At 35.6% G+C, this 22,025-nt stretch overlaps 1 protein-coding gene across 10 annotated transcripts in view; it reads right to left on the bottom strand.

Moving 5' to 3' along the window:
• NEK10 (NIMA related kinase 10) overlaps nucleotides 1-22,025 on the bottom strand; it is a 107,322-nt gene that overhangs the window by 49,244 nt on the left and 36,053 nt on the right. For all 10 annotated transcript variants that reach the window (XR_008576055.1, XM_054818120.1, XM_054818118.1 and 7 more), the window contains 2 exons: nucleotides 19,755-19,830; nucleotides 183-312 (listed from right to left, as the gene is read on the bottom strand). Coding sequence is in view for 9 of the 10 variants with exons in the window: in XM_054818120.1 (XP_054674095.1) it covers nucleotides 183-312; nucleotides 19,755-19,830 (206 nt within the window). In the remaining variant the exon portion in view is untranslated. The remainder of the gene's footprint in view (nucleotides 1-182; nucleotides 313-19,754; nucleotides 19,831-22,025) is intronic.

Here is a 22,025-nt window from a genome sequence, read left to right as displayed (position 1 = left end):
TACAAGCAATTTTTGCAATTGGAATGGCAAGATAGCAATTCATACAATGATAAACACTTGTGCTCATTCAAACATCAGCTCAGAGAGCAGTTTATGCTTCTATAACCTTAAACTTAAATTCTCATGGATCTAGTGAACACATGCAGAAATAATAGGTAGGTTGATCTGGCAAATCTGAATACCTTAGTTGCCAAGGACAGCATATTGGTGCTGTAAAACGGTGGGTTCAGAGTTGCCATCTGATAAAGGATGCATCCTGCAGCCCAGACATCAGCCTTCTCTCCATATGGCTCACTCTTTACAACTTCAGGGCTAAGTAAAAAACAATGCAACCCACAAGCATTTAATTAATTCACCTAGAAGCAGGCTTTTTTTTTTTTAAAAAAAACACGCCCAATATTTAGTTAGTCACTACAACATATTTTCAGAGCACATACAATTATGTTTGCAAAATTGCATTTATTTCCTTTACCAGCCAAATTCTTTAAGTGGAAGTCCAGTTAATAGTTTTTCCACTTCTACTGCAGTTCTCACAACACTAGTGGTTTAAATTCTGTTGACTTGTCCTTTCCACTCATTTCACATTATAATGTCTTTGGATTTAATGGATACAAATGAACTACAGCATTCACAACTTGTTTACAATAATGGCATTTCAATAAAATGGACTACAGAACAGATAAATACATTACATCCTCTTGGAATTCAGATATCAGAAAGATTTGAATAAGATTCCTATATTTAGAATGCTAATGGATATGATTTTGCTATTAATGTGAGTAAACAAATCTTACTCATTATATCATTTTCATCCGCTTAAAAGCACTGTAACGCATTCCCTGTGATGATGCCACATGGACACTCAACAGCCAGCCGAACGACAACAAACAAAATACGCATTGTAAGGATCCATTTAAAGCAAATGGAAGAAGGCAGTAACTTCCGTTTTGACTCACTACAAAGCGGACTCCACTTCCTTCTCTTAATTTCCTCTGCACTTTTCATAAAACTAGATGATAATAATTTACAATAGCAGGGATATTCTGATACTGGAGTTCAAACCTTAGCAATAAATAAAGGTCATATCACATAATGTGTTTTTTTCCACTTAGTATCTTCTCTCTAATTACTCAAAGATAGAAAAAATACTTGACTCCTTTCATCTATAAAATCAACTTGAAAACCTACTTGTTTTTCCTTTTTCTTTCAGCTTAGAATTTGGAACCACTATATCAACTTCATGATTATATTACACATATCTTTTGTAAAATGCCTTATTTTGGAGCTGAGAGATACTGTTTAAGTTCAATTAATGATGCAGTCTGGATAAAGTGTATTGCTAGAAGGTGTGCTGCCGATATGCACGAAGTGCAGAAAACAGATTTTTAAAATAAATGGGATGAGGTTCCTTAGATAAACTACTATGCTGAAGAGAAATTAAGTGATCTTAACAGAACAGAAAGTCAGAACAGAGGTCGCAGTGTGGAGAAGTAAGCGAGACTGACAGGTCAGACGTTTCTGATAAAATGATCAAATTAGATACAGACTCCTGGGTGAAAGGTAATTAGCAATTTTCCTTGAATTTTACTGCTGCTATTACATATCCATAGGATGTTGAACATGGTGTTAGAACATAATACTGTTTCTATAATCAGACTATCTTTATTCCTCACTGTGACACTAATTGATTAGAAGACTTTGTGGAAATTTCATTTTTATGTATTAAGTGTGTCTATTAGAGCAAACATCAGTATTGCAATTTATCATATTGATGGTGAGCTCAGTAAGGCAAAGCCCCTGTCTTAGTAAAGTTCTAAGCATGCTTCTATACAGAATAATGAATCTGACTTGAATTTTACAATCTTTCATTCTAGTGGTAACTTTAATTCATAGAGATACATAGTTATAAATTATTATTATTTTTAAATTACTAAATAATACTAAAATCACAAACTGAGATTATTCAAGCCAAATCTATGTACTTATGCAAAAAGTCGCATAACAGTCACAGAAGGAAGAAGCTGAATACGATCAAGAGAGAAACAGAAGCAACCATGACCTGGCCTGCAGAATCTTGTATTCATGAACAGCAGCGAAGAACCTAGCTTGATGTCCAGAGCAAACAGCAGTCCATTGGGCTGGTGACTAGGAAAAATGTATTTGTTACTACTATGATTTGGAAATCACAGAAAGAATACAGTGCTGACAGCATTGTAATTTTATCATGGTTTCACACAAATGCATAATAGTTTGAAGGTAATGAAGTCATTTGGTCTGCTTAATTGTGCTGAAAGACTACTTCTTCCAAATGCATTCCTTTTTTTTTTTTTTTTTAAATCAAAAGGAGGACTTGCAATAGAGTACTACTTGATCTTTTCTTCCAGAACAAATGTCTTTAGTCAGAAGTCTCTGATATTTAGAGCATTAGGATGACCAATACGTTAAATAAACACTGTCTCGTGTTTAAGAAGTATTTTAAATTACTGAAGTAATATTTATCTAAGATGACCATGAAAATTTTACAGAAAATGTAAAATCTTATACAATGCTATGTTTTCATGGCTAATTAATTCTGTAACTTAGATTTTTAAATAGAGTTTTCAAATATTATTTATTTACTTTTTAGAGATGTAGTGAAATCCCTCATCATGTTCTACAGGCTTGCCTCACCATCTGCTAGTTAGAAGTGTGGGTGGTGTACAATACTTGTTGACTAGCAAAACAGTTCTGCAGTCGAGTTACATCTTTTGGATCCACACCGTTGAGGAATGCCAAGCAGAGAAAGTACCCAGTTCTGTTCCCGTACACTGCCACCCACAAACAGGAGGGTGGTGGGAGTACATACGGTTTGTCTAATTCAGTTGACAACTTGTGTATAAACTGTCACTGTCTGGTCAAGACCAGAAAGAATGAGTAGAACCAGACTCTGAATTTTATTCCATAAAAATCCTACAAAATTGGCCTTCGTCACGAACACTGAAAATTAATTTAAGGGTGTAGCATTAGTATGACCAATTTGGAGGTTATTTGTAAAGGCAGGATTCTTCCTTTAATTCTTAGATTAAGAGGTCTCAATTGGCTGAAATAGGACAGTGGCACCAATTAAAGTTTAGCAAAAAAAGGCCCACATCAAAATGCATTCAGTGTCAAAATAACATATATGAAGGGAGAAACTCTAAGAACTGATAAAGAATTTCATTTCTGTTGCTCCAAGGGTTGATCATCCTGCCGCGAAGCAGCAGTATTGATGCTATACTCTATGATATCCACAGTCTTAGATATTAAAAGAGGAAGTAGATACTTATATAATTAATCATTCAGTTCTTGCAGCTAACATATTCAAGATAATCATTACAGTTTTCCTCTAGGTTTACAAATCACTGCTCATTTCCAAATTACGTATTCAAGCTGTAAAAGCTTACTTCAGCAGCATTACATTAACTATATGAGAGTCCTTCACTGAACAAATGTCCATAACAAAAGCAAGACTAAATTCTTCTAAATGAAAGACACAGAAATATATCCACAGAATCATTCTCCAAATTCTCAGCTTTCTTGAACAGTTTTATAACTGTTTCTCAGAAACATATCAACATTGTTTTTATATTTAATAAAAAAGTCTTCTATGCCAACACCCTTAAATTGAGTCTTGAATCTGATTAAGCCATTGCTTAATCCAAAGTTATCTGTTTTTTCTTCTGAACTAATTTTGCAAAATTAAACAGCTATTTTAAATACAGAAGATAGTTTTCCATACCACCCCACATTTTTAATTAGGATTTGGGGGGAGGGGGGGTGGATCTTGTCAATATTTATGCTACTTGTGAAACAGTACCATTTCACCAAATCATCTCTACATGGCCTTGGAAACATTTTTGCAATCAAGCTGTCAGTTATAATTTTGCTCATTGATGTTATTTTGTCATGGTTTTTAAGAATACTTTTAACAGAGATTTACAAACAGACTGTCCCAATGTGAATCTGCTACATTAGTACTATCACATACCTATAGGAAAGATGACTATCCTCACTGGATTAGCTCATGTTCACATTAGTTATCAGTGGATAGAAGTTCCAAAATGAAAGAAGTGGTCCTGAAGTTGGAGGGGGAAGAAAGGGGGAGCTGAGGGAATAATGTTTTCAAAACAGCATTAATTTTCTAGAGCTTCTAAGGCTTCTAAGAAATGTTGTCAATACTATCAGGCTGACTTTACATGGGACACCACCAGTGAAGATTTCCCAAGCTGCACAGACCTTCAGAACTTCAATAAGCCCCTCGTGACTTTTCTTGGTACAGTGTTCACCGGTTAATCCAAGTGCTTCCAACAGGTGTAAGAACAAGCTGGTATATGTCATCCTACAGTATAAGGAGTATTTTCAAATAAGACATGATTTCAACTAGACAGTTATGGATTAATTAAATTAAGAGTGATTCTTCAAGACTAATTCCCAGAAGAGGTGATGGCTATAATGAAAAGCTAAATAAATAAGAAGCATATACCACTGCAGGAGATTTTAACAATGACATTTATTGCTTTTAGTCTTTATAATCCCTCCAATTAATTATTTACAGTTTGACAGAAATTCCTGCAGTTGGTAGTTGTTATACAAACACTCATGCCTAGAAATCATATCTAGTTCAGAAAGTAACCCAAGCTGAACATAGTTGGAGGCTAGCTAAGTATCAAATATGCTTATCCCATTCTTCTTTCCCTATGGATATTGACTTATTGTCACTTGGAGACAGGACAGTAGGAGAGATGGTAGACAAATTTGCCATATATTGATAAGCCTTTTTTTTTTTTTGTCCAAATACTAAAAGACTCTCTGCAGCTTCAATTAGTTTCAGATATTCAGATATCTTTGTTAAGATACCAATAAAATAATGCTTGCTTGCAATAGATAGCCTTTTTAGTTGCTGGCAGAACTCAAAGCAAAGTACAAGGGATTTACACAATCTTTGCACCTATAACTGCCACAATTCACTATACAAATGAGACTGCCATTTTCTGGCCCAGGCTAACTAGGGATTTATCCAGTAGTGCCTTGAAAACCTTCAGAGGTAAAGACTACACAACCTCTCTGGGCAGCCTGTTCTACATTTGACTATTATAATGGTGAAAAAAGATTGCATTATATCAAGTTAGAATCTCTCCTGTTTCAATGAATGTCTGTTTTCCCAGAAAAGGGACAAGACCACCAATTTCAGTCCAAGGAATGAAAAAAATCAAATGTTTGCTTGTGTTTCAACACCATGTCTAGGTTTCTATGAACCAGGTGGCCTGTTTTAATCTTACTAAATGACAGCAGGATAATTTGTGAGTGTTTGGAAACCAGTGGGGAAAAAAAAAAAAACTAAAACACCCCACCACAGATCTACTCTATAATCAGTTCTCTGAATCACAGAAAGAAGAAAAAAAAAAAAAAAAAAAAAAAAAAAAAGGCTGCTACTCACCATCAGCATCACCCCAAAGGAGAAAAAAGAAAAATAGAAAAGCAGTTGCTGCTTGTCACAATTTTTCTCTGGATAGTCTGCTGTAAACTACAGATACGCATTCAGTATTAAAGCTTCATAATTACCTCTAAAAGCAATGCAATAAAAAAAAAAAAAGCCGCCGCAAAACTGACAGTTTGAATAAAGTGCTTCTGTGAACGTTGCTGAAAGCTATTTGCATTTCTCCCCTACAAGAGGAATTCAACAGAAGCCTTTTGGGGATATTCTGCCTATCCCTTGAGCTGGAACAGGATTTTCAATCACTACTTAAAATTTTTACCTTCAGAGTTTTCTATTTTGAAACATATTGCCAAGTAATTATATAATTTATTACATTGCCTTCTAACTTGCATACATTTTTCTCATTGCAAATTATGTTAAATATTTTCATAAAATATTACGTATACATAAAATTTCTTCTTCACAAAAGACACCTTTTCGGGGATCCTAAACCTTTGCTAACACCTATAGAAAAATTCATAATTTCCACCATTTTTTAAAATGTATGGGGACAGAGAAAAAATTTACTACCTTCAGTTTAATTTTATGATGTAATAAATCCACTTGCCACCAGATGGGGAATGTAATTTATAAAATGGGTGAAGTCTGCTAAGAGAGGTAACTTTCATGTGTATAATTGCTCTCTCATCAGTGTAATCTCAACAGTTTAATTTTCTAGTCCAAGTATTGCCTGTCTCTGCCAAGAAAGTTCCTCTGCATGAATATAATTTAGTCTCTATAGAGAGGCAAAACCAATCCGAGGTCAGTGACAGGCCACTAATAACTGTAGGATACAACAGACTATGTGATAATACCTCCCTTATGTTTTTACTAAAATCTTTATTAAAAAAAAAAAAGTCTGGTTTGATGTAGAAGGACACTTTTCACTGCAAATAGTAGTAAAGTTGTATAGTCTGTCTCAATCTGAAATGTTAAAGAGCACCAAGAAACGTGTAAAAACAAGAGCCAGTGTAAAAACAATAAACCAGTATAGCTCTCAGCTACACTGCTGTTGACCAACAATTTAGAGAAATCACTAACTTACTGCTTTCTTTCAGCACATATTCAGTGTTTCTCTCTCTAAAATAGAAGCAGATGTTTTATACTCCACCTTCTGGGGGTTTTATTTCACAGTTTTGAAAAATAAAGATATGGACATCCAGTTAACATTCAATAACTGATTTGTATTTCTTTGAATTTACAAACCTTTAAGCTTTTATGCATGCTAACATTATACATTATTGGTTAGAGATGCCAAATATATTAACTTTGAAAAATAACTTATGGCCTCTAACAGTGTATTAAAACAGTGTTCTAGAACACATGAAAAACTGCCAGTAATTCACTTCTAATTCACATGTCACATACTAATACAAATCAAATTACATTTTTTTAAAAGTTTATTGTCCTTTACTCCTATTGCTTTGTTAAACAAACCCAAACAAAAATCTTCTCCATACCTAAATCATTAAATATTCAAGATGTTCAGAGCACAAGGTCCTCTTCCTAATCCCTAAGTGCAAAGAGTCACTCATACCTACTTTTTTCCCCAGCAAAAACTTAGAGCATATATGAAACTGTGGAGGCCAAAACAGTCTCACATCTGGTAAGTTGTTTAGGCTGTATAGTTGAAAAACATTGTAAGCCAAGATGTTGTTTGCTCCTGCTGATCCCAGTTACTCTTTACCACCACTGTCGCTCTGCTGTGCTGGCACAAGTTCCTCTACAGCTGCATTATGCGTCAGACCAAAGATCTGATGCACCTGAAAAATAACGTAAATTATTTTTCAGCCAGGTCAGTTCTCTAATCTAGTTCATCATCATATGTTTATGCAAATTCTTGTGTTGGCCCAGGAGTGATATGGCGGGTTTGGGGGTTTTTTTTGCCTTGAATCATTTCATTGACACAGTTTATATCACAGCACTAAAAACAACTGGTACTGGTATAAATTTGGGAGGCTTTTTTCTAGAGAAGAGAGACAGTAAATACAACTGCCAAGAGGCCGAGCTTTATAAATATAAAAGCAGCTTCTGCTGAAACACAACTTTCCGTTTTACTCTTAGTTCAAAATGCTCAACTGAAACCTTTTTTTCTTACGTTTGCTAAGAAAAATTTAGTCAATCAAAATATAACTAAACCAAGAAAACATATAAAAAGCTTTTGAACGTCTCTCCTCAGTTCCTCTTTCTGAGCATAAATCCTATAGAAAAAGCTGCTGAAAAGAGCAGAATTTTATTGTGAGGACTTCTGTGTTCATATTCAGAAGTAGAAGACCAGCGAGGTACATTCAGCTACTACACGTTCTCCCATCTTTGACTCTCTACTTTTCCTGCAAAAGGAAAACATCTCTGTACATCTAACTGCACATCTCTGGCAGTTAGAAAAGATCCACATATTTATCTGACAGACCTTTTGTTTTCTTTGCGGCAACTTCATATTTTCACTGCTTTTACATGTACGAACCTTTAGCGCTGGTGGAAAAGAGTTCTTTCTGAATCTCATGGAGCAGTAGCAAAAAAGCACCTCAGTGCATAAGAGTCTTTTTAAAAAGTATCTTTAAAACTGAAGGACACATTTCACTGATGTTCACTGAGTATGCAGCCCAAGAGACGTTCATATCTAAACGTTCTCATGTTTAAATATACGGAAAACAAAATGCTCCAAAAATTCCCAGATATGGCAATTGTGTACTTGCTGGGCAATTTCAAAGTCTTCTGCTTAAATATCAATGGCAGCAGGTAGAACAAAAAAGCTGCCAGAAATTCTCATAAGCTATAGGGTCGTATGTTCCTGAAAGCATTGAAGGTGTCAACATGACAACTTTGTTCGAATATAGTTATGCCAGAAACAGTGTTGCTAGCTCGATAAACCCATCGATGCTTAATTAAATAAGTGGAACAAAGAATTAAACTGAAAAAAGCATGACAATATCTGCCTCATGCTATCTAAGCTGAACTAACTTCTCTACAAGTATGAACAATATCACTGTTATTATATATATATGTGTGTGTGTGCATGCCTATGTGGGTCCATATTTATATGTGCATACCTACACACACACTACTACTCTAAGATACATTTTGGGCCTCTAGAATTTTCCAATCAGAATGGTATTCTGTGAATATTTCATTTCAGAAATACAGTAATTTGGAAGCACTTACAGTATAAAAATTTATGGTACCATTGATGTACGCTGGCAACTTAGGCTCCCCAAAATTGGGAGAACTCTCAACAAAATGCAAGGGTGAGGATTATTAATATTTAAATACCCTTTACAAACAGACCACAAGTATTGGAGTTTCATGGGCTTTTATGTGCATTTATCCCCAACCAAAGGTTTTCTATAAACTTCTTTATTTTACAGTTAAGTATCTATTTGCAATGTTTTTCCTCTCATCAGAATACAGTCACAAATATGGGGTGTAGATTTATTGGGAAAATATCCCATGAAGATACAATTCAGTTTGAATTTAGCCTTCTTGTGGATACACGGTATCTGTTGATCTGGAAGAAAACTTGCTGTGAGTCAGTGTGTAAAACTATTACAGATTTTTTAGGCCTTTACTTTTTTAAAAACTTGTTTCAAGGGCAATTTAAAAAGCCTCGCAGGCTCTATCTGAAAAGGTGATGTTTATAGCAAGCTGCTTCTTCCTTCCTTCTTGTATATGAAAATACAACAATTATCTAATTAAGCTCAAAATGTGCATAACTCTTTCAACTGGTTTCATACTTCTGAATTTTCAAGATTATCATATGCACCTCTGATTAAGTTATAAGGACAAATCAAAGTATTATTAATATGTAGTTTAGTATTCCAGTACTACATACAGAGCCTCTGGGAGGCTTAAAACAGAAAAACACATTAAAGTTCTAATTTACACCTATTATTCCTTCCGACACATCACAGAACAAAGTCTAAACCAAAAGGACGTATAAGCCAGATTCTGAAAATTAAAAAAATTTCCCTTCAATTTGATTTTTGATTTATATTATTAAAGGGAAGCATCACTACATCATCCATACATCTGGTGTTCTTATTCATACAAAAATATCTAGCAGAATGTCAAGCTGTCAGTTTTAAAATAAATGCTGTAGATACAGTATATCTGTAAGTTGTGGCAAAGTGCTATCCATGTATATAAAAACTGAAACACTCATATTCTAGAAAGGTACTCATAACATGCATCTGACAGGCACTTCTAAGAATTGATTCTTGCCAACCAGAGATGTTTTCCAGTGAATTACAACTGCAACTTCTTATAAAATGCTTTGAGGAATTGCCTTAAGTCTGTAACTGTACAAATATCTGAAGAAAATAAAAAGGTTTTTTCCTTTATCTATGGAACACAAATCTGAACAATTAAACAATGGAAAAGGATTTTGCTTACTGAGGTACACACCTTCCAGAATGAACTTCATTTAGTGCCTTTGTCCAAATAACCAAGCTCATCAAGAAATCGCATGAATATTTAAAATTTAAAGGGAAATACAGAAAAACAAGTATCTGCAAGAAGATGACCATGAGCACTAGCAAATCCAATCCTACAACAACTCTAAAATAAACCTAAATCTTGAATAACTGATTCCATCTTCGCCTAACTTTAAACTCCTATAAGCTAGATTTATGCTAAGCTAGTGCTCCAGCTCCCTCTGTAGCAAATGAAGGGACAGAGGCACATTAAGTGGTTGATTCGTTTCATCCTACAATAGCTGTTTAAGATAAATGGGATGAAATTCATTATTGAAGTGCCTATTTTTTTCCATTACTTTCAGTAGTCAAGTTGCTTGACTTGGCTAAGATGCCTAGTTTTTGAATTACTAGATACAAGCAAGATGAATCCGAGCCACATAGAGACTTGTTGACAGTAACTTGTTTCTGACAGTAAGGTATGAATTAGATGACTTTGCAAGTATTTGGATTTGCTGGAACCTAGTATACTAGACAATTAACTAATAACTACTGTTATGTCTAGCAATCATGTTCAGTATGGATTAAATGTTAAAAAAAAAAAAAAAAAAGAGCAGACAGCTGAAGATTTTACCTGAATAAGATGGTAGCTTCATTACCTTCTTCAAAAATCAGCAGATGAAATATAGAGGGTCATAATAATCTAAGCATAACTTGTTTAATATAAAATATATAACAAGTAATTTATTGCTTGATGGCTCACAAACATCAGCTGAAAAAGTAAGGCTACATGGGAAAGAGAGCAAAGACTAAAGAGAAGGAAGAAGGGAGGTTGAGATATCACCTGATTCTGTTCAGCTCACTCCCTAACCACAGTAATGGGCACTCTTGAGAAACAGGCCAGAAGTAACACAGGACAAGTGACCTAAACTGAACCGTCACATGATCCTGTGATGAGAAAAACACCCATTTAATTCTACAGTTTTCTTCTCTAAATTATCTCTAAAATTTCTTCTAGGAATAAAAATAAAAGTTGATAAAGCCTGTATCAACTCTTCTTGAGATAGGAAGTAGAAAGAAAATACTGTACACATTAATTTGTAAATAGTAATCAACAAAACCTACCAACAAATCACATTTACAACACACTCTTGCAACTCCCCATTTAATAATTGGGCACATTGATCTCTATAAAAATACACAGACTACTTGTACGGATCATATAGCGAATTCACTGCTACATCCCTGGATAACACTGTACTACCTCTTCAGTCATAAAATCACTGACTGTTGCTTGTGCTGCTCAAATTGTGAAGAGCCTAGACATTGAGTAGTAACCCAGGAAATGAGCTTTCTTCAGCAGAATAGATAGCAAATGCAGATATATACATCTGTTTAAAATCATGGGGTATTTATATTCAACCTCCTTATGACATTCCTGTGAGAAATGATGAGCCATAATCAAGAAGCATGAGGACTCTAGGTGCAGAAAATGTCAATTGCCAATGCAAGTAACAATTAAAGGCAGTTTAACTCCAAATGATTAAACCCACAAAAGCTATTCAAGTATCGGCAAATAATTTATTTTCACCTCTCCCCTCTTTCATTCAAAACAGGCTCTTCCATAATGGCCATTTTAAATATGCCACTGATAAGATGCATCTCAAACAGAATATATGGTCACTTATGGTAAGAGAGCAAACGGAAGGAAAGACTACTGGCGGCTCTGCTTGCAGATGACTCAAACATGATCCTCTTGTTCATTTAGAAGGCATCAATGCCCCCTTATATTTCTTAAACAGATGTCTATCCTATTTCTGATTCTGATTATTTTGTTTCCATTATGCTAGAAGAGTATTACAAACATTCAGCCTCCCACTTGTTAGCCAATTCTTGACGTGGCTGTTCCTTCAGTCAGATGCCTAGCATAACTCATGCTGCCTCCAGTAATTCTTAAGCCACAGCTGGCCTGCCATTCCTTGAAGTAGACAGTGAATCTACTACTGCACAAAAGAGTAAAGGGTAAAGAGAGGACAGTAGATCCTTAAAAATCCAGTATTAACCTTTCTCTAATGAGACATGGCCACTCATGAACATTATCGCTCTGATGCTTACTCTAATAATGTCTACAAAGAATGCAAGAACTCTGTTCTGCTACAGTGGTGCATGCTTTCACTTATTCTACCAATTAAAGTTATCGTAACAACAAAATCATAATTCTGCGCAAAAACTCAGCTGTGAAAAAAAACCCCAAGAAACAGAATAAGAAGAGAGATGGAACAAACCAAGGAAAGACTAAGGCAGTTTGAATAATCCTTGACAGAGTGTTGAAATCTGGCTACTGTGAAAAAGCATGCAACTGAACAAAAGCCACACCCGAAACTAAAGCCCAAGATCCAAGTAAAAACAAGAAATAGCTTTAACTGACCACCAAAGACATGGTAAAACAGCAAACACACTGCTAAGGAAACATCAATGACAGCAAGATGACACGTAATGGCACGACAAATTGAAACAGCATCCCACGTACTGAGCAGCAAAGTAAAACCAAACAAGAAATAGTAAAGGCTTTGAAACAGTAAGGATCTGCCAAAATACCAATATGGCTGACATCTAAGATAGAAGAGAATGGGAAATAACAGGGGAAAAATTTGCCAAAAGTATTCCAAGTTCCTGCAGTTCAGATGTCTAAGTAACACAGTTCATCTGTATGTAGCTCATTTGACATTACTTAAAAGAAAAATTAAACAAAGAATAATTCTAGCAAACAAGTACCAGTAACATTAGACTAACAGATATTTACAAGCTCATAAATCAGTTTGATGTAATGACTAACCTTATTCTAATAAAAAGTGTTCATTCATTATTGTCTATTCCAAAGGGATTATAAATTAAAAGTCTTAAGCCAATGAGGGGAAAAACCAGAATAATTAATATATATTAAAATAATTGTTATAGAAGTTCTACAGAAAGAATTCTTTTCAAGAAATACATTTTTTGGTTTATAATCTGTTATGTTAGTAGAATAGAATTTTTTTTTGCAGACAGCAGTTTATATTAATCATGAAGTCTATAGTATTACTACATACTATAATGCTTAGAAGAAAAAAGTAACTCATTAGAAGCTAGATCAGCACCACTCATTTTCTAATAAGTATAGAAAGTAAGCTGTATGTTTCCACACTCCCTTTCATCAAGAAAACCTATGCTATGACTTTACGTTACTTCTAAGCCATTGTGAGTAAAATTCCTCTTTTATTAGGACAGAAAAAAAAATCTGTATGAACTAGTACATGTCACTTACAAAGTAGTCTGCTTTCTTTTAGTGCAAGATTTTTTTTGCATTCTTTCCTGTCTAGTATTAATTTATGTCTTATGGTGGGGACTTCTATCCTTTCCATTGATATTTTTTTCCAGACATAAATACAGATATCTTCATGCTTTCTTACATTGTTTCACATCATTCCCAGCTTTACTCCCGTGTATAATGCTGTATAATACTGGATGTAGTACTAAGTACATTTCAAATGTGAAGTGACAGTTATTTAGCAAAACTTGTTACTTAATAAAAATTATATAAAGGTAAATCATTTGGTCATCTTTTTATAAGTCAATCTCTGTCAACTGCTTATAATGTTCTTCCTTGAAGTTCATCCAGCTTATCTTTTTAGCAATGGTATGTCTATAATGAAACATAATGTTCTATGCAGAGTTGCCCTGTGGCATACAGATAGGGATGGTATTATCTGCTTGTCCTCTGCTATACTGTCCCTGTGGATTCCACCTCCAATTGCATTGAACTTTTTGCTGACACACATTATTATAAACCTATGTCTAAACTACAACCACACTATCACAATTACATTTCATTGCTATGTTTCATTTTCAGAGTGAATACTTGTATTAATCCACTTTCAGAAGATCCTCTGATAAAAATGCTGTATTAATATACTGAAAGGATTATTTAACTTCTGTTACCTTTCTAATCAAATCAGCAAATCCTCTCTAGGAGCCAGCTGTTCCATGAACAGCAAAACTAAAGCAAGACTAGTTTTCTACTCTCCCTCACCCCGCAGTACCTTCAGTTTCCTATTCTCTTGGGTATCTAAATACACCAAAGTACTGTCAGATGTCACCATGAACTGCAGTTTATTTGGAAGGTAACATCTCAGCTGAGCTTAAACACTTCTACTCACCAAAAAGATGAGACTGTCTCTCTACTTGCTATCCATCACCAAATTTTCACAAACATTGAAAGAACCTAAACTCTCAAATTTGGTTGAAATTGGTGAAATGGTTCAGAGGCTCTTTTGAGAGGAAGAAAGAACTGCTGGAAAAACTGGTAATCAGTTTGATCATATAGCATCATAAAGCAGGCTAAAAATTAAGTACGTATGAAAGTACACCACACTCCCGCATCTTAGATTGCCCTTCCCAACACAAAAATGCTTTAAATAAGTGAAAGTACTACCATGTCACCAGAATAAGCAATGAGAAAAAACAGTTACTGCAGATCTCTGCATGAAATCTTAGCCAAGACCACTGCATAAATCAATATTGGGATAAGATATGGCTGTAAATAGAAGCACTAGAAAAGAAATTTGGGTAACATAACACTGTGTAGTCCATAAACAGAAATTAAGATCAAGGAGTATTTTCTCCTCCAGAGCAGGGAAGATGAGGGACACCAGTAAAATAGTACCTCTAATTACCACAAAAATTAGTTTCCTTGAAACAGCACAAAGAGAAAACACCTCAACTTTAGCACAGAAAGCCAAATCATCTGCATATCATTTTTCCAACATGTTAGAACAATTATGTTTCAGAAAGATCAAGTTAATTCACCAATTAACATGGAACAGTCTCACCTACATCTTAATGATATCTGAGGCATCTGCTCTTCTTCAGTTTCCCAACAGCTTTTTCACGATCAGTCAAGTTCTCAAAGAATTATGATGGGATTCTCTATTCCATCCCAATCTCAAAATTTACTTAATTTCCCAGAGTTTTTCTAAAATTTCTGTATACTTATACAAATACAAAGGCAGTTATCACAACCAGGACTCAGCTAACTTTTACTTGTATTTCTTGACCTGTTCTGGATACATCCCTTTCACAAGTTACAATCCTTTTTGCGAAACAAAGTGGCAGGTACACATGAAAGGAAATGTCATTCTCTATAAACATGTACAATTTGCTGTGTCTCTTCTGGGAAGTCCTTCGAGACAGCAGGATAATAAAGACTCTGTCACCACTAACTTGGAGCAGATTGTTTCTGGTGACTTATGAGCTGGAAAAAGACTTCAGAATTCATTATCAATTCCCTAAAGCAGTCTTTTCCTCAATTTTTAATGTATTAAGTGTAAACACATCCATTTAATACATTTGGTATTCTAAACATACACATTGCTGGATTTTTTTACTTCAAGGACATAACCAATTAAAAGGAATTTAATTAGTACGCTAGCAGAATAAAACCTAGTATGAAGTAGAATTAAAAACCATCACAATTACAAAGCATAATTCTATAAGCCCCCCTCTAAACATAAAACTGTGTCTGCTGTTATTTGATGATGACACAGTTTTTTAAAAATTACATTAGCAAATTGATTCAGTCAACCCCAAAACCAAACATGTTTGGTATATAGAGTGATATGTTTTTATCTGAACCACTCTGCATAATGCTGCATAGCCAAGTTTAAACAATAAGCATCAGACACTACTGTAGACATTTATTATTTTGTTTCTGTACTATATTGTCTGCTCCAAGAAGGGTGGGTTGCATCTCAAACTACTCAGAACTATTATCCTGTCAATTCAGAAGAAAGCAATTTCTGCCACTCTAAAACGACAACACTATCTCACAGCTGGCTCTTTTCCTCCTTTCCTTTTTTTTTTTTAATTGCTGCTTTTTTGCATATTGTAGATATACATTCCCAATATTTTGATTATTTTATAGCCCTTGACATCTACTTAAATCATACAAAAGAAACCCTAAAAACCAACACACAAAAAACATCTAGTCCAAACACTGATTAAGTCTGTAGGCTCTGACTTCTGCTTCATGACTTGTGTTAAAACACTCAGTCAGTTCACCTCATTCCTTGTGAACAGGTTTCCATATCAAAAAGCCCACTGTCATACACAGTACTAGCTAAGTGCCTTGAAGGTGGCATTCAGTGCCTTCAGCTGTTTGCAAAGCCTTTTTAACATTCTTAAATTGTTATGACATCGGAAAGATTTTAATGCTTTAGCCTGTCATTTTAAATATTATTCAAGCATACATTTTAAATACAAAGACATCAGCACAGTATCCTTCGCTTTTCTGACTGCAGACAGGCAAGGATCACTGCTTCCATGGTTTTGCCTGTGGAGTAGAACTGTCAAGCAATGTTCCAAAAGACCACTTACCAAGAGACTGCAACGCGTAAGTTACATTTTATCCTCATGCCTACATCTAAATAACTGGACAAAGAGGCAGAAAAAGAACTGCCAAAGTCCTAGCTCTGATGTGAACTTCCATATATGAAGACAGGGTATGAGAATAATAATAAATGTGGTATAAGCAAACATCAAATATATATATATAAAAATCTACAGAACACTACTCTCAAATAAAAATTTCCTATAAAATGTGAAAAGACCCAAAGACATCAGAGACAGAATCTAACAGGACGGGGAATAGTGAATGTAGATAGGATAAGAAAATTATGATTCAGTGACTCTGAAGGCCACTAGGGTATGTTTTGGAACCAGACACTTTAAGACAGATCTAACTTTCAGACACTTTACCTGTAACTGTTGTTTAAAAGATCACCATCAACTCCCATCAACAGTTTCTCTGCCCAGATATAAGTGAACAAAACAAATCAATTACTTCAGAGGAGCCAAAAAAGACAACAAATAAAAGTTTGGCATAACTGGCTACTACACTTCACCCAAACTATCACTTGAAGATCATGCATCTGTGGTGGGTCGACCTTGGCTGGAGGCCAGGTGCCCACCAAAGCCACTCTATTACTCCCCTTCTCAGCTGGACAGGGGAGAGAAAAATATAATGAAAGGCTTGTGTGTTGAGATAAGGGCAAGGAGGTCACTCAGCAGTTACCATCATGGACAAAACAGACTTGACTTGGGGAAAATTAATTTATTGCCAATCAAATCAGGGTAGTGTAATGAGAAAAAAACCCCCAAATCTTAAAAACCTTCCCCCCACCCCTCCCTTATTCCCAGGTTCAACTTTACTCCCAATTTCTCTACCTGCTCCAACACGAGCTCTCCATGGGGTCACAGCCTCCTTCAGGCATCCACTTGCTCTGGCATGGAATCCTCCATGGGCTGCAAGTAGATATCTGCTGCACCATTAACCTCCGTGGGCTGCAGGTGGACAGCCTGCCTCACCATGGTCTTCTCCAGGGGCTGCAGAGGAATCTCTGCTCCAGTGCTTGAGGCACCTCCTCCCCCTCCTTCTTCACCGACCTGGGTGTCTGCAGGGCTGTTTCTTTCACATATTCTCAGTCCTGTCTCTGGCTACAATTGCTCCTGGTGATTTTTCCCCCCTTAAATACGTTATCCCAGAGGCGCTACCACTGTCACTGATGGGCTTGGCCTTGGCCAGCGGCAGGTCTGTCTTGGAGCTGGCTGGCATTGGCTCTATCAGACACAGGGGAAGCTTCTGGCATCTCCTCACAGAAGCCCCCCTGCTACCAAAACATTGCTGTGCAAATACAGCATTACTCACAGATTGTGCTACGGTTCAGTAGTATTTAGGGAACCATTTAAGTCAGCCTTGCAATCACCTTACTTTGGCTCACTAAGCAGCTGCATATGCATTGGTTTTGAAGGTATGGGACTTGACTATCTAATACATTACAAGGACTCACTCTTGAAATCACTTTAGGATTTAGCATTTTTAGGGATTAAGTGTCAATCATTATCATTCTGGCACTAGGAAATCACAAGTAACAATTTAAAAAGTGGCAACATGAATTATATTCAACTGCCGAATGCATGAGTTCTTGACTCTCAATTCAGAAGAGCTATCAGTAGCTCTTCTGATAGTTTGGAACCTTTACTTACTACAAGCATGCAGGAGGTATATGGCCATCACATGTGGTCACCACAGCAGAAAAGTTGAAGACCAACATCAAAAAAGCTTGTAAACTTCTGCAAAAGATAGTCAGTGCCCCAGCCAGTGCAGTGGTTTTAGAAGAAATTTAGGGTGAAGCCACTTCCAGTTTTACTTAGGATATAACATTCTGTTAGGTTTTTCTCCTTATTGGCAGGTATTTTTTAAATTAAAAGTTCTGATGAAAACAGAAAATAGTACTACAGACTGCATGCTGTGCAACATTCTTGTTTTGTTTATGTGTCATTCATTGTAGTTTTCTTTTTCTATTCCCTATGCCAAATAAACTTTACTTTATTTACAGGGGCTAGAATTGGCAATTTATAGTTGTGGGAACAAGAGCCCCAGAAAGTCCCTAAAAGAGGAAAACCAACTTCTGACCTTAGAAAGCCAGACACCGAGTAGAAGCAACAGAGTGACTCTGAAAAGAGGGAACAGCAGCTGTATGTAAAAAGGCATTGCAAAGAAGCTGGAACAAGCCCATGCAGGAATGGGGAATATTTGGATCTGCAAGGCTTCAACTGAACATATTGTAAACATATTTCCTTAATAAAGCAATAATTAGGGTAGGCAAAGCTTAAAGCAATAATTCGCAAAGGGAGAGATCCAGAACTGTGGCATAGATGAGCAATTCCTTAATTGATTTCTGATGTTAGCATTTCAATCAACAGAAATTCTCAGCTTAAATGGCAGGCCCAGAACACATGAACTGCTATTAGATGAATACTGAGCTTGTGCTTTCCATAATTTAGGTTTTTACCCAGATTACATTTGCTCACTTTTGTTTGCAATACAGTAACTTCAATTAACAGGCACATTTGTTATTTATACATCATGTGACACAAAAAGCAATACCCTGTCCGGCCCACAATTACTTTTGTTTGAGAGAATGTGACCTACATATAATACTCTCAATTACATACACTTTTTACATATTGAGGGGAACCTTTGCATAGGAAATGCTTTCTATCCCATGCTCTTAGGGAAAAAAAACATGACTCAGTAGTAATCTAGGAACTTAGGTAGCTATATTGGTACCACAATTTAATACAATATGGTTCCTCACTCTGGCTTGCCCACAAGCAAGATGCCAAAGGAAACTGCAGCTCATTCAGTAGCCTGAATAATGTATCATGTAAGGCAAAATTTTAGAACAGTCATTTATGCGTCTACTAAGCTTAAATTGCAAACAATGCGTGTCATTTTTTTCCACCTTTGAAAATTTTAAACTTGAGAAAATTTTAAACTTGACAAAATTTTTTTTCAGTTCAATTATTATAACCAAATGCCTACTGATCCAAAACAAATCCACTAGCACCAATTTCAACTATTTTTTTCAGAAGGTAAGTTGTCCACACATACAATGTAACTGAACACTGAAGCTACAATTACATTAAAAGCCATTAGAAATTATATATATTGTTTACATATATCTTTTGATAGCTTGAAAACACATTTCTTTATCTATAAGAATATAGATAAATGAATAAGTTACTACACGACTGCAGTTACTTCATTTTTGCACCAACTTAATCCACAGTAACCACCACATTCAGGAATAGGCAACAGCAAAATAGGCAGGCAACCAACCACTGCAGAGTAGCTGTGAGTAGGTAACTTGCACCTTGTTCCTTACTCCATTGTAACTTGCCTGTCTGCTCCAAAAAAAGTAACCATAAAGATGGAAGTCACCAGATTGAATGTTATATGCAGGAGTACTTACCACGAGTATAGAATAGTTCCCACTACTGATGCAAGTTTGCTGTTTTCTTGCTTTTGCTTTGCAAGCCCAAAGTCAGCTACAAAAAGAAAAAAGGATTCACGTGTCAATAATCACTCTCTTTGCATGACAATCAGTGCTGGTTCACAACAGCTGAAAAGTTGGGGGAGGGTGCAAGGGAGGTTTGGGTTGGTTGCTTTGGGTTTTTTTATCTTTTACATTTCGCAGCATTGGACAATAATATCTTCTTATCTCCACATTAATCAACAACTTATGCTGGAATCAGGCCTACCTGCTTTAAAAATATTAAAAACACCTCTGATGCTTTCAATCCAAACTACATGACCAGTTTAAATTTTCTATTAATATATTCCAATCAACTGCATGACAACGGTAAGCATCTAATAAGCAGTGATCTAGTGCCCAAATTAATGGAAAATAACAAGGTAATGAAGTTAGTAATTATTTCACTTTCCTTCAAATTATGATAGCTGGGAAGGGTGTACTTTCTTAGAAATTTAATTTCAAAGGAGTATGGGGGGGTCTAATATCCAAATAGTTCATGTTCAAAGATTGCATTTGGTAAGAAATAATGGAGAATCTTAGCCTTATCTTGTGACAACAGCTGTAGGTGTAGATGATCGTGCAATTATGTTAATATAAGTGGCTTTTATGTAATTATCAGGTAGTCTTTCACAACATTGTCACACGCAGACTTTAGAGATGATATTTTTAATCTAAGCTCCATGCAAACAGTTCAAGTTTATTTTTTTCAATTCAGTAGTCTACTGCTGCCTCCACACAACAATGCAGCTAAGATACATTGCACTTTATTACATCCAAGCACAGAGAGCAAGAGAAAATCATTGTACTTGTTAAAAGTCTGTTAAATTTTGTATTGTAATACTGCTTCAGAATTGGGAAGATTTGTGTGGTAAATAATATTGTTTAAAATGTTTTAAGGCTCCTGTTCTATTTGGACAGAGCCTATAGCATAGTTTTTACAGTGAGTTAGTTCATAAATGTTTTAGTTCAAAATGTTTCTACTCATCAAAAAAAGCTGTAGATCAGAAGAAACACAGGTAAGAAAAATGAGTTTCTGATGCTTCTTGCTCAGTGTGAGCCTCAAGGGTCTGAAAGGAGTAGATCTCTTATTCAGAAAGGGCCATTGACAAGAAAGCCAAATCTAGGTACCCAGGCCACAGATCATTTTTGTTTGGACAATATGTTCAAAAAAGGACTCTGCAGTGCCTCAAAAATATAAGTAGAAAGGATGCTAAATTAACAGGATCACTGAGACGCCTTCCTTTTGCCCTTGAGTTAAGACAGTCCTTAGGCAGTTTACTCCAGGGAATATGAATCCCAAAAGGAGCAGAAGTTTTTGCAATGTTGATACTTTCCTGAATTAATTGGGGTGAATCATTCTAAATGACCTCCTTTGGAATTCTTCACATAATATTCTATGAAGAAAGAGTGTTAAGACATTACATCGATCAATAAATTCAGTTCCTGGTGCTTGAAAGATTTAGTAAAGGAAAGAGGAGACTGGACATCTCTGTTCTGGAAGAAGCAATCGTTAATGCTGTATTAAAATAGACTATCTGGAAAAAAGAAAGCAAGGGGAAAAATCAACCAGATGGAGTATATATATTCTCTTCCTTTTAGACTCAGGTCCTCAGAAACAGAGGGAGAAAAAAACATTTCACAGGCAATAACATTTTCCAAATTCTGCTAAACTGTCTTGATGCCAGCAAGAACCTCCTAAATACAACTGGCACCACCAAAGCTAAGGAATGTAATGCAGAGAACAATCAGCTTTACATTAAACATAAATGCTTTTTCAAGCCCATAATACAGAATTGAATCAAAAGGAACTGGCAAATGTTTAACCACATCGAACTAGTGAAATTTCTTCTTTTAATTTATTTAAGCATCTGTCTGCAGCTTATAAATTGGTCTACAAATTTTAATACTCCAGGATTCTTTATTTGGTAGTTGATGCCAAAAGTTGCTACAACAACTAACAAATAAATGAAATAATTTCTGAGAACTGGGAGAGGCCATTGTTCCCTCTACATTCTTGCAATGCAGGAATAAAATTGGCATTAGAGAGGCAACTCCCTCATCCCCAAATAACAAACCCCCTCATTTTGACTGTTAGATTTTCCTACCTTCCTTAAAAGTAAACATTACCCCTTTCAGACCAAAAATAAAACAAGCAATGGTTATTTTGTAGTGCAGCTGAAGAAAAAACAAAATGCTAAGGGATGACAT

This window comes from Grus americana, chromosome 2 (genome assembly GCF_028858705.1).
Source record: "Grus americana isolate bGruAme1 chromosome 2, bGruAme1.mat, whole genome shotgun sequence".
Lineage (NCBI taxonomy): Eukaryota > Metazoa > Chordata > Aves > Gruiformes > Gruidae > Grus > Grus americana.
This window is presented reverse-complemented; position numbering and strand designations above follow the sequence as displayed.